The 14,493-nt window shown below is 57.6% G+C and overlaps 1 protein-coding gene across 1 annotated transcript in view; it reads left to right on the top strand.

Annotated features, from left to right (window-relative positions):
- Positions 1-14,493, top strand: part of LOC140425674 (uncharacterized) — a 456,765-nt gene that overhangs the window by 201,986 nt on the left and 240,286 nt on the right. The window contains exon 18 of the mRNA XM_072510172.1: positions 13,722-13,781. Within this exon, the coding sequence (XP_072366273.1) occupies positions 13,722-13,781 (60 nt within the window). The remainder of the gene's footprint in view (positions 1-13,721; positions 13,782-14,493) is intronic.

Here is a 14,493-nt window from a genome sequence, read left to right as displayed (position 1 = left end):
CCTCACCCCACCCGACCCTCACCCCCACACCACCCCCACCCCCACACCACCCTCACCCCCACACCACCCCCACCCCCACACCACCCTCACTCCCACACCACCCTCACCCCACCCCACCCTCACCCCACCCCACCCTCACCCCCACACCACCCCCACCCCCACACCACCCTCACCCCCACACCACCCCCACCCCCACACCACCCCCACACCACCCCCACCCCCACACCACCCTCACCCCCACACCACCCCCACCCCCACACCACCCCCACACCACCCTCACTCCCACACCACCCTCACCCCCACACCACCCCCACCCCCACACCACCCCCACACCACCCCCACCCCCACACCACCCTCACCCCCACACCACCCCCACCCCCACACCACTCCCACACCACCCTCACCCCACACCACCCCACCCCACACCACCCTCAACCCCACACCACCCTCACCCCCACACCACCCCCACCCCACACCACCCCCACCCCCACACCACCCCCACCGCCACACCACCCGCACACCACCCTCACTCCCACACCAACCCCACCCCCACACCACCCCCACACCACCCTCACTCCCACACCACCCTCACCCCACACCACCCCCACCCCCACACCACCCCCACCGCCACACCACCCCCACACCACCCCCACCCCCACACCACCCTCACCCCCACCCTCACCCCACACCACCCCCACCCCCACACCACCCCCACACCACCCCCACCCCCACACCACCCCCAGACCCACACCACCCCAACACCACCCTCACACCCACACCACCCTCACCCCCACCCTCACCCCACACCACCCCCACCCCCACACCACCCCCACACCACCCCCACCCCCACACCACCCTCACCCCCACCCTCACCCCACACCACCCCCACCCCCACACCACCCCCACACCACGCCCACCCCCACACCACCCCCACCCCCACACCACCCTCACCCCACACCACCCCCACACCACCCCCACCCCCACACCACCCCCACCCCCACACCACCCCCAGACCCACACCACCCCCACACCACCCCCAGACCCACACCACCCCCAGACCCACCCCACCCCAACACCACCCTCACTCCCACACCACCCTCACCCCACACCACCCCCACACCACCCCCACCCCCACACCACCCCCACATAACCCCCACACCACCCCCACCCCCACACCACCCCCAGACCCACACCACCCCAACACCACCCTCACTCCCACACCACCCTCACCCCACACCACCCCCACACCACCCCCACCCCCACACCACCCCCACACCACCCCCACCCCCACACCACCCCCAGACCCACACCACCCCCACACCACCCTCACTCCCACACCACCCTCACCCCACACCACCCCCACACCACCCCCACCCCCACACCACCCCCACCCCCACACCACCCCCACATAACCCCCACACCACCCCCACATCACGCCCACCCCCACACCACCCCCACCCCCACACCACCCTCACCCCACACCACCCCCACACCACCCTCACCCCACACCACCCCACACCACCCCCACCCCCACACCACCCCCACCCCCACACCACCCCCACATAACCCCCACCCCACCCCCACCCCCACACCACCCCCACATAACCCCCACCCCACCCCCACCCCCACACCACCCCACCCCCTCACCACACTCACATAACCCCCACACCACCCCCACACCACCCCCACCCCCACACCACCCCCACACCACCCTCACTCCCACACCACACTCACCCCACACCACCCCCACCCCACCCCCACCCCCACACCACTCCCACACAACCCTCACCCCCGCACCACCCCCACACCATCCCCACCCCCACACCACCCCCACCCCACACCACCCCCACACCACACCACCCCCACCCCACCCCACCCCCACCCCCACACCACTCCGACACCACCCCCACCCCTACACCACCCCCACACCATCCCCACCCCCACCCTCACGCTCACCCCCACACCACCCTCACTCCCACACAACCCTCACCCCACCCCACCCCACACCACCCTCACCCCCACTCCACCCCATACCCACACCACCACCCACCACCCTCAATCCCACACCACCCTCACCCCCACATCACCCCACACCACCCTCACTCCCACACCACCCCCCACCACCCTCACACTCACCCACGCACCACCCTCTCTCCCACACCACCTTCACCCCACACCACCCCACACCACCCTCACCCCCACTCCACCCCCATACCCACACCACCACCCACCACCCTCAATCCCACACCACCCTCACCCCCACACCACCACCCACCACCCTCAATCCCACACCACCCCCCACCACCCTCACTCCCACACCACCCTCACCCCACACCACCCCACACCACCCTCACCCCCACTACACCCACCCCCCCACCCCCACCCTCACACTCACCCCCACACAACCCTCACTCCCACACCACCCTCACCCCACCCCACCCCACACCACCCTCACCCCCACTCCACCCCCATACCCACATCACCACCCACCACCCTCAATCCCACACCACCCTCACCCCCACATCACCCCACACCACCCTCGCTCCCACACCACCCCCCACCACCCTCACACTCACCCCCGCACCACCCTCACTCCCACACCACCCTCACCCCACACCACCCCACACCACCCTCACCCCCACTACACCCCTACCCCCACCCTCACACTCACCCCCACACAACCCTCACCCCCACACCACCCTCACCCCCACATCACCCCACACCACCCTCACCATTCTCCACCTCCACTGTCTCCCCACCACTCCCTGGCCCGCGGTCTAATCATGCGTCTTGTCTTGTGTCTTCAGGAGCAGCTGGTGATGGGGTGGGTCTACCTGGTATCGCCGCCAACAGCCGGTGCCGCAGCCGAAGCTCCCCCGTGAGCCGAGCACCGATAGGAGCAGCTAGGACACCAGCCCCCTGCCCGAGACTCAGGACACCCCGGGGCTCGGGCAGTGACCGTGGTGGAGGCATTGAGGCGACGGTTTTGGCTATGGATCAGCATGCCCAGGCCTGGGGCATTCCGAGCTGGCGCTGGCCGAGGCCCAGGACAAGGCTGCCGTCTCACAGAGCCACCTGGACATTGCAGCGGCGCTTCGGAACGTGACCCAGTCACAGCGGGCGGACCATGGCTGACAACATGGCGGCATTGCCCAGGCGCGGGCCTACATGGCGCAGACACTGAGGGAGGTGGCCCAGTCCCAGAGCGAGATGGCACAGTCACTGGCTGATGTGACACAAACCCAAAGGGTGGTGGCACAGTCGCAGTGTGGTGTGGCACAGTCCCAGACAGAGATGGTCCACTCCTTGTGCTCCATGGCCACGAGCTTGCACCCTGGTCGAGACCAGAGCGGGCCTCCAGGACTGGCAGCGCCAGGTGGCGGAAAAGCCTCCGGGGTGGCTCCGCTCGCACCCCCATTCCATGGATTAGCCCGGCGGCCATTGGGCTCCCTGAGGGCGGAGGAGGTGATGGGGCCCGTGCCGGGGACTCCCCCCGCCTCCTATCCCTCGTGCATCTTGTGGGTAGCGAGCGGAGCAGGGCGGCATCACGCCACCCGGGACACCTGAGCAGCCGCCAAGCCCATCCAGGTCCTGTCGCCCCAGAAGACATCTGCCAACTGGGACCCAGGCCACAGGGTGGGAATCCCAGGAGGCCACTTGCACTCCTGCTGTACCATCTGGGGACCCACCTAGATGTAGCGTTAGGGCCCAGAAACGTAGCCACCAGTTAGGTTGGCACAGTGTAGTTATAGGGGCTAGGGCACGTATGGCCCCTGCATTCCTCTAATTCTGGCCTCTTTCGTATCCCCAATTTTACTTGCTCTGCCATTGGCACATGCCTTAGCTACCATAGGCCCTTAGTTCTAGAATTCCATCCAAACCACTTTATCTCTCTATTTGTTTATTTTCCTGGTTATAAATGCAGCTCGTGTTACTACTGGACAATTCAGATTCCAGGATGGAACTTGGTTTTATTTTGTTGTTTGAAAATGTGGGCACCTACTGAACAGAGTCACAGGAGTCAGCTGATTAACTTTTTATAAAATAAATTTAGAGTACCCAATTCATTTTTTCCAATTAAGGGGAATTTCGCGTGGCCAATCCACCCACCCTGCACATCCTTGGGTTGTGGAGGTGAAACCCACGCAAACACAGGGAGAACGTGTAAACTCCACACAGACAGTGACCCAGAACCGGGATCGAACCTGGGACCTCAGCACCGTGAGACTGCAGTGCTACCACTGCGCCACCGTGCTGCCCTTGCTGATGAACTTTTAACAAAATAATAAAACATTTATTGAGCAAGAGATGAACTACATTATAGGATTTCTTCACCCCAACTATGCCTTTACAGGTATGTCAAGATTCATAAGGATAACATATGTTACAAAGTCTAGCTTATACTCTAATGATCACAGCAAGTACAGTCCATGTAAACCAATGTTCACCCTGTGGCCAGACACTTCATACTCTGAAACCAAGTCACAGATGCAATTCGCTGCAACTTCTATGGGTTTCTCATCAGCTCTCGCCCAGATGCTTGCCACAATATGAGCCAAATGATCTCACATAAGGTCTGTCTTTTAACCTGGGTTTTCAATCACCATTCTTCAAGAACTCACCCTGGAATATCCTCCCAAACTGTGCTTTCACTTGGGCATTTTCAACGAGGATCCACCTCCATGGTTTCAATTTCTCCTCATGTTCTTTTCGCCTGGATCACTGCGCATGCATTTAAGCTTCAACTTCCATGCGCACTCTCTGATGGTCAGCCATACCAATGGAACACTACTGCTTCTCAGGCCCACAGTACGCTGCCAGCAAACTTTGGCTCTCTTCTTCGATTATCCGCTGCCTTGTCAGCCCACTTTGTTGTGACCCTGCTTCCCGCAACTTTCTGTCTCTAATTCAAAGTCTTTTCCCTCAGCTCCTTAATTTAACTTCACTGTTCAGGACCTTGTTGAGATTTCTGTTCTTGTTCCTTGACTTGTGTCGGCAAAACCATTGTTAATTAAAACTCATCGGATTCACGAATGTCCTTTCGGGAAGGAAATTGGAAACCTGCCGTCCTTCCCCAATCTGGCCTACCTGTGACTCCAGATCCACAGAAATATGGATCGGGATATTTCTGACTCCTAATTGCCCTCGAAAATGGCCTAGTAGTTCAAGGGCAGTTAGACATGGATAATAAACACTGGCCCAACCAGGGACGGCCACATTTTGTTTCATAATGATTCTGTGGAGCACCATGGGATGATTGCTAGTTTAATACTACGATATAAATACAAGCTGTTGTTATTGCTTTGGTTGTAGAGAAGGGATTTTTGGATAGGTAGTACTTATCTGCAAATCCCACAATGGGACCTCCTCTTGGGAAGCTGGCCTTGACCTAATCTGTTGATCGGCCACCTGGAGCCAAATCTCTGTACGTTCTTCTTTCATCTCCCCTGAAATCTGCAGAGAATGAAGTCAAGTTCTGTCAATGCTGCTGACCTTTGCTTCACTGTGATGACCAGGATTTCTCTTCCCAGTTCGTCACGAGGATCATTATTGGTCACTACGTCCTCACGTGCCACAGATGACAGTGCTCCGGTGCTAATTTTCCTCTACGCTATCCCACTTCTCACTCGCTCCTGGGTTAAATGGGAATCGACAGGAAACTGCATCAAACGGTATAAGTTCACCCATTGAGAGAGAGGCTCTTGTGCTTAATTAAGGCATACCTGGGCTAATTTGAGACTTTCATAGAATTTCATAGAATTTACAGTGCAGAAGGAGGCCATTCGGCCCATCGAGTCTGCACCGGCTCTTGGAAAGAGCACCCTACCGAAGCCCACACCTCCACCCTATCCCCATAACCCCTTAACCCAGTAACCACACCCAACACTAAGGGCAATTTTGGACACTAAGGGCAATTTAACACGACCAATCCACCTAACCTGCACATCTTTGGACTGTGGGAGGAAACCGGAGCACCCGGAGGAAACCCGCGCAGACACGGGGAGGATGTGCAGACTCCGCACAGACAGCGACCCAAGCCAGGAATCGAACCTGGGACCCTGGAGCTGTGAAGCAGTTGTGCTAACCACTGTGCTACCGTGCTGCCCATTTCAGTGGGACTCTTGATACCATCTTCTGCCCCGTTAATCCCTGAACTTCCGGGGTGGGGTTCCCCATTCCAGAGACTTTGGGCAGGATTCTCCGCTTACCGACGCCGATTTCGGAATTGGCAATCGGGCGGAGAATCCCTTTTGACGACCAGATCGGAGGCGGGGCCTGTTTTCAGATGCTCCGCCCCTTCCAAAATGGCGCCATCAGTGAGTACGCCGCACGCGGTTGGGACGGCCTCAGGATGTCACCTGAAGGCCCTCCCCCGATGCTCCGCCCCCGAAGGGCCGAGTTCCCAACGGCACGGGACATGTGTGCTCTCAGTTTTCGGGAACCTGGCTGCGGACTGTGTCCAACGCCACCACAGTCGGGGGGGGTGCCGGACTGCTCGACATGGGGGGGGGGAGCTTCAGCAAGGGCTGGGGGGGGGGGGGGGGACTGCTGGGATGCGGTCCGGGGGTGGCGAGGGGGGTCCAGGGGGGCACCATCTGGCAAGTCGGGTCCGCGCACAGCCTCGCCGTGTTGTACGGCGCGCCCGCTGCAGGTGGTCGCCATGCGCACGCGCCGCCACGGACCCGGCCATCCTCCGGCCATTCTTGGTGCGGGAGGCCAGGTGTTCTACCCAGTGCCACGGCTCGCCCCTCACCGGTCCCGCAATCGGTGAGGGCTTAGTGCCGATTATGGTGTCGTAAAACGCTACAGTTCCCGCGCCGGCGTCGGCTCTTAGCCGCAGAATTGGAGAATCCAACCCTATGGGCTGGTGCCGGGGCTCAATCAGTGCTGCCCTACAACCACGCAAGCGGTGCCAGTGCCAGAGCAATTCCGGATCCGTTAATGGGCACCGGCGCCACGTGCAGCTAGTGCAATTCACACACCCGTTGCCAACCCCTGTGCTGCCCGCGACTGACTTCCTAACACTGTGCATTTTCTGTGCGCCCCCCCCCCCCCAAGGAGAAGGTGACGCACAACCATAGGGAGAGAAAAACTGGAGGGGCCCACCGAACCTGCAGCCCCTCGTCTATGCGGACTGGCGGGCAGTGGACTTGGTTGGTGGGCCCGGAGAGCGGGCAGTCGCTGAGGGGGAGGTGTCAGCATCATGGAACCAAATGATCCCCCGCTGAGTTGCCCCGCTCCTATGGCATGCTTGGCACCACCCACCGCCCCCCCCCACCCCAGCACCCCACTATCTCCACACCACCCCCAGCACCCCACTATCTCCACACCACCCACCGCCCCCCCACCCCAGCACCCCACTATCTCCACACCACCCACCGCCCCCCCACCCCACCACCCCACTATCTCCACACCGCCCCCAGCACCCCACTATCTCCACACCACCCACCGCCCCCCCACCCCAGCACCCCACTATCTCCACACCACCCACCGCCCCCCCACCCCAGCACCCCACTATCTCCACACCACCCACCGCCCCCCCACCCCACCACCCCACTATCTCCACACCGCCCCCAGCACCCCACTATCTCCACACCACCCACCGCCCCCCCACCCCAGCACCCCACTATCTCCACACCGCCCCCAGCACCCCACTATCTCCACACCACCCACCGCCCCCCCCACCCCAGCACCCCACTATCTCCACACCGCCCCCAGCACCCCACTATCTCCACACCACCCACCGCCCCCCCACCCCAGCACCCCACTATCTCCACACCACCCACCGCCCCCCCCACCCCAGCACCCCACTATCTCCACACCACCCACCGCCCCCCCCCACCCCAGCACCCCACTATCTCCACACCACCCACCGCCCCCCCCCCCCACCCCAGCACCCCACTATCTCCACACCAGCCCTCCACCTCCCCACCCCATCACCCCAACCCGTAATCCAACCATGCGTCATGTCTTGTGTCTTGCAAGATCAACTGGCGACGAAGGGGGAACTTCTGATGCCCCCCGTCCCGGCCCGGCCACAAACTCAGGACACGTTGAGCGACGAGGTGGGACCAGATAGAGAGACGAGCCCCCAAACAGCAGGCCGCAGGATCCCGGAGCACCAGTCCAGGGACGACACCAACTATCCGTCAGAGCTGGCACCCTCCACTGCCCCAGAGACACTCACCTCAATTGGGCATTATAGTGAAGGCGGCACGATAGCACAGTGGTTAGCACTGCCGCCTCGCAGCGCCAGGGATCCGGGTTCGATTCCGACCTTGGGTCACTGTCTGTGCGGCGTCTGCACATCCTCCCTGTGTGTGCGTGTGTTTCCTCCGGGTGCTCCGGTTTCCTCCCACAGTCCAAAGATGTGCAGGTTAGGTTGATTGGCCGTGATAAATTGCCCCTCAGTGTCCAAAAGGATTACTGGGTTACAGGGATAGGGTGGCGGCGTGGCCTAAGTAGGGTGCTGTTTCCAAGGACTGGTGCAGACGTGATGGGCCGAATGGCCTCCTTCTGCACTGTAGAGATTCTATGATTCTAAGCGGTTCCTGGGGCACTATCTGATGTGCTCCACGCACGTGCAGCCGTCCATCAGGTGGTCGGAACCCCGAAGCGGGCGGACGGTTGGAGGGTGGTCCGATCCCATTGACTAGCTGCCGTCCAGACGGGTGTCAGGCTTTTGGAAAGTACGGTCCCATCGAGGCGGGAGGTGCAGTCACAGAGTCTACATGAAGAGGCACCAGCTACCATCCAGCTCCTGCAGACTCAGTTGGAAGTGTCCAACCACCTGCAGGGGCAGGAGGTGGTGTCGACCACTCGTGCCACCCAGACCAACACTGAACAGGTGGCATCCGCGGTGGAGGCTTTGGGGGCACAACTATCAGACATGGGTCAGGATGTCCAAGGCCTGGGGCACTCTGTGCGGGCGGTGGCTGAGGCTCATGACAGGGCAGCACTGTCACTGGCAGCCATGTGCCAGAGCCACCTAGACATTGCAGTGGTACTCCAGAGCTTGGCCCAGTCAAAAAAGGTCATGGCTGCAGGCCTCGACGGCATTGCCTGGGTACTAGCTGCCCTGAGCCAGTCCCAAAGTGATGTGGCCCAGTCCCAGAGGGAGGTGGCCCAGTCCCAGAGGCAGGTGGCCCAGTCCCAGAGGGAGGTGGCCCAGTCCCTGAGGGAGGTTTCCCAGTCCCAGAGGGAGGTGGCCCAGTCCCAGAGGGAGGTGGCCCAGTCCCAGAGGGAGGTGGCCCAGTCCCTGTGCTGCATGGCCGTGCGCAGTGAGATCTCGGTTGAGACGAGAGTGGGCATCCAGGACTGGCATAGCCAGGCGGTGGGGCAGCCCCCACAGTCCGCATCAGCAGAACCTCCGTCCCAAGGAGTAGCCAGGGGTCCATCGGGCATCCAGGCGGAGGAGGAGGTGATGGGGTCTTGGATTTGACTGAATTTCTCCCTCCCTCACCTTTTGAACCATTTTGCATAAAGACCTAGGAACAGGAGTTTGTCATTGCCACTTCAAGCCTTTTTCTCCCATTCAATTCAATCTTTTTAAAAATATTTTTTATTCTTCTCCTTTTTCACATTTTCTCCCAAATTTACAACCAACAATAAGCAATAATCAGTAACGAAAGTAATTTCAATCCCTATATCAATAAGGGCAGCACGGTAGCCTTGTGGATAGCACAATTGCTTCACAGTTCCAGGGTCCCAGGTTCGATTCCGGCTTGGGTCACTGTCTGTGCGAAGTCTGCACATCCTCCCCGTGTGTGCGTGGGTTTCCTCCGGGTGCTCCGGTTTCCTCCCACAGTCCAAAGATGTGCAGGTTAGGTGGATTGGCCAATGATAAATTGCCCTTAGTGTCCAAAATTGCCCTTAGTGTTGGGTGGGGTTACTGGGTTATGGGGATAGGGTGGCGATGTTGACCTTCGGTAGGGTGCTCTTTCCAAGAGCCGGTGCAGACTCGATGGGCCGAATGGCCTCCTTCTGCACTGTAAATTCTATGATAATCTATGATAATAACAACAATCCCATCATCCCACCAAACCCGACATTGGCCCGCATGTTAACATAAACATAACATCGTCACCATTAACACACACAGCCCCCCTCCCCCCAACCCTCCCAGCCCCCAACCCCCCTAATGTTCGATGTGATCCAATTCTCAAAAGTGCATAATGAATAACGCCCATGAATTGTAGAATCCCTCCATCCTTCCCCTCAGTTCAAATTTGACCTTTTCAAGCGTTAAGAATTCATGCAGGTCCCCCCGCCACGCCAGGGCTCAGGGTGGAGAGGTTGATCGCCACCCTAACAGGATCCGCCTTCGGACATCAACGAGGCGAAGGCTACAACATCTGCCTCTGCGCCCGCTTCCAACCCCGGCTGGTCCGATATCCTGAATATGGCCTCCCGGGGGCCCGGGTCCAGTTTCACGTGCACCACTTTAGAAATTACCCGAAAAACCTCCTTCCAGTAATCCTCTAGCTTCGGACAGGACCAAAACATATGAACGTGATTAGCGGGGCCCCCCCCCCCAACGTTCACACACATCTTCTACTCCTTCAAAGAATCGGCTCATCCTCGCCCTCGTGAGGTGCGCTCTATATACCACCTTCAGCTGGATCAGCCCCAACCTCGCGCACGAGGTGATGCCGTTCACCCTCCGGAGCACCTCACACCAGAACCCCTCCTCCATATCCTCTCCCAACTCTTCCTCCCACTTTGCCTTGATCCCTTCTAGTGGCGCCAAAATAGCCCCGTAAACCGCCGACACTACTCCCTGCTCCAGTCCCCCTGTCAGCAGCACCTCCTCCTGCAATGTGGAGGCCGGCTCCACTGGGAAGCTCTGTATCTCCATTCAGTTCAATCATTACCTGATTATAAAACTTGACCGATATCCATTGCTGAATAAAAACCCGTTAATCTAAGACGAGGAGATTTCAATAGACCATTGTGTCCACTGGTGGGTGGGGAGAGAATTCCACATTTCCACTAACACGTGTATGAAAATGTAGTTCCTAATCTCATTCCTGAATGGTCCATGATGTTTGAAGCTTCCGTGCTCCATCTCACCATCCCCCAAACCATGAAAGATTCCCTTCCCACCATTGTCCGGTCTTCACAGGAATTCTCTTGTATCCTGGTTGATATTTCCCTTCACGACCCTGTGCAATAACACCCAGGTATCTTCTGTCAGACCATTGGCTGCTTCCAGGTAGCAGGTGACAGCTGGGATCATAAATCTGCTGACATCACTCTCGAACTGGAGAAAGAATTGCTTGACGATTGAACATGTCAACAATTCCCATCAAACGTTTTTTGTTTGTGAACCCATTAAGCTCAGCTTGTCATTTGCAAGGTGAATAGCGGAAAGGTGCTCATGATGCTGTTCATAAGTTCATAAGATATAGGCGCAGAATAAGGCCATTCGGCCCATCAGGTCTGCTCCGCCATTCGATCATGTCACAGACCAAGAGCTGGATTGCAAAATCAGCCAGAGCATCTCCTCCGTAGATAATAATAATAATAATAATCGCTTATTGTCACAAGTCGGCTTCAATGAGGTTACTGTGAAAAGCCCCTAGTCGCCACATTCTGGCGCCTGTTCGGGGAGGCCGGGACGGGGTTGACGGACCAGCTGGGATTGGAAACGGGCGCGGAGGCAGATGTTGTAGCCTTCGCCTCGCTGATCGTCCAACGGCGGATCCTGTAGAACACATGACCTCTGAGCGGGAGTCGCCAATTTAGCCTCCCGAGCCTAACATCCTCAACGTAATCATGGCTAATGCCTTCCTGGCCTCAACTCCACCGTCCTGCCCGTTCTCCATAACCCATTACCAAATAAAGATCTGCCTAACACCTCATTAGATTTACTGTCCCAGCATCCACCCCACTCTGGGGTAGCGAATTCCACAGAATCACAACCCTTTGGGAGAAGGAGGGCTGGACTCTCCGCACCCCGACGCTGAAATGGCGTTCGGCGACGGGGCAAAGAATCCAGTTTCCCGCATGGAATCGGGACCGGTGCTGGTTACGTGATTCTCCACCGCCCCCCCCCCCGCAAAAGCGGTGTACTCGGGGAGTATTATCCAGCACCGGAGGCCATTGCCAGAGGCCCGCCCCGCTATTCTCCGCCCCCGACCGGCCGCATTCCCGACAGCGTTGACCACTCATGGTCCTGCCGTTCGGGATACTCGGGAGGCGGCTGCGGACTCACTCCGCGGCCACCACAGTCGGGAGCGGGCCAATCAGAGGGCAGGGGGGGGCCTCATTTGGGACTGGGGTACTTTTGAGCGGGCGGTCCGGGTCGGGCGTGCGGCCTATCGGGGCCACTATTTCCGCGGTACAGCTCCATGGTCTGAGTCCGCCATGGGGCACGTTTAAGGTGGTGCACAGGGTGCATATGACTCGGGCGAGAATGAGTGGGTTCTTTCAGGGGGTAGCAGATGAGTGTGAGAGGTGTGAGCGCGGGCCAGCGAATCTCGTGCACATGTTTTGGGGTTACGAAAAATTGGGAAGATTCTACGGTTTTGTCATTTTCCCCCAGCCACCGAACCCTTTATGACAAATGTCCCATTTCATTACCGGGTTGAGTGATCGAGAAGCTGCAAAGCTGCTCAAGGATTAGACAAGTTTGATAGTTGATGAGAATTTTGATATTCGAACTATCAAAACACCTTTCAGACTAACATATCTTTTTTTTTAAATGTATTTTTACAAATATGTATCAAAACAGGTTACAGCAACGAAACACCCAGGAAACATACTTCCCAACAATCAACTATACCGTCTGTACACATTGTTCCCCTTTGTCACTCCCCCTTCCCCCACCCCCCCGCGACGAACAGCCCCTCAAACACGGTCACAAACATCCCCCACCCTTCCTCAAACCCTCCCTGCTGAGCCCCTTAACTCATACTTTATCTTCTCCAATCGCAGGAAGTCGTACAGGTCACCCAACCAAGCCTCTATCCCCGGTGGCCATGCCGACCGCCACTCCAGCAAAGTTCGCCGCCGTGCAGTCAGAGAGGCGAAGGCCACGACATCGGCCTTCCTCCTCTCCATGAGCTCCGGCTTCTCTGAAACCCCAAATATCGCCACCAAAGGGTCCGGGTCCACCTCCTCCTCCACTACCCTGGCTCAGACGGCGAACACTCCCGCCCAGAATCTTCCCAATTTTTCGTAACCCCAAAACATGTGCGCGAGATTCGCTGGCCCGCGCTCACACCTCTCACACTCATCTGCTACCCCCCTGAAAGGACCCACTCATTCTCGCCCGAGTAATATGCACCCTGTGCACCATCTCAAACTGTATCAGGCTCATCCTTGCACAAGAGGAGGTCCCGTTTACCCTTCGCAGTGCCTCACTGCATACTCCCCAATTGATCTCCATTCCCAACTCCGCTTCCCATTTCTCCTTGATCTTCCCTACCCACTCGCCTCCCAGCTCACCCAGCCACTTGCATATATCCCAAATTCTTCCCTCCCCTCCGACTAACGCATCCGAACACAAGTGCTTTGTAACTGGTGCCAAAGAATAATAATGTTTCTTCACATTGTTCCTGTAAATATAGTTTTACAGAATCCAAAAGCATTTCACCTACGAAAGAAAATAATTTGTTCAATAATATTGCACTATTTAGCAAAGTTCATCACCCAGTTTGCAGGTTTATTAATGTGGGCCAATGTTCAATGAAAATGTTATTCTTGCTCTTTTTTAGCAGCACCAAATCCGCCATGTGGTGACAGAAATTGCCCGCATTTACCAGGGACCTGTGCCGGTGAGTCAGAAAAACTACTCAATAATTCAGAGGAACCCAGACTTAAATTTTGGTCATTCGAATTCTCTGTCCTTCCTTAATTTAATTCAAACCCTCTGACACGTTTCACTGTGCTTAATCGTATCCTCATTGTTTCAAAAACAGTCCGTTTCTCTAAGCGTCAATGCCTTGATTTCCTCTAGTCTCCAGAGCTACATTCACTCTTTCCTGCTGTGCTCGATGACATAGATACATAGAAGATCGGAGCAGGAGGAGGCCTTTTGGCCCTTCGAGCCTGCTCCGCCATTCATCACGATCATGGCTGATCATCCAACTCAATAGCCAAATCCTGCTTTCTCCCCATAGCCTTTGATCCCATTCTCCTCAAGTGCTATATCCAGCCGCCTCTTGAATATATTCAATGTTTTAGCATCAACTACTTCCTGTGGTAATGAATTCCACAGGCTCACCACTCTTTGGGTGAAGAAATGTCTCCTTATCTCTGTCCGAAATGGTTTACCCTGAATCCTCAGGCTGTGACCCCTGGTTCTGGACACACCCATCATTGGTAACATCTTCCCTGCATCTACCCTGTCCAGTCCTGTTAGAATTTTATAAGTCTCTGTGAGAACCCCCCTCATTCTTCTGAACTCCAGCGAGAACAATCCCAACCTAGTCAATTGGGCAGCACGGTAGCATTGTGGATAGCACAATTGCTTCACAGCTCCAGGGT

The sequence above is a fragment of the Scyliorhinus torazame genome, chromosome 6, assembly GCF_047496885.1.
Source record: "Scyliorhinus torazame isolate Kashiwa2021f chromosome 6, sScyTor2.1, whole genome shotgun sequence".
NCBI lineage: Eukaryota > Metazoa > Chordata > Chondrichthyes > Carcharhiniformes > Scyliorhinidae > Scyliorhinus > Scyliorhinus torazame.
The sequence above is the reverse complement of the archived record's forward strand: the minus strand, read 5'-3'. Positions and strand labels throughout refer to the sequence as shown.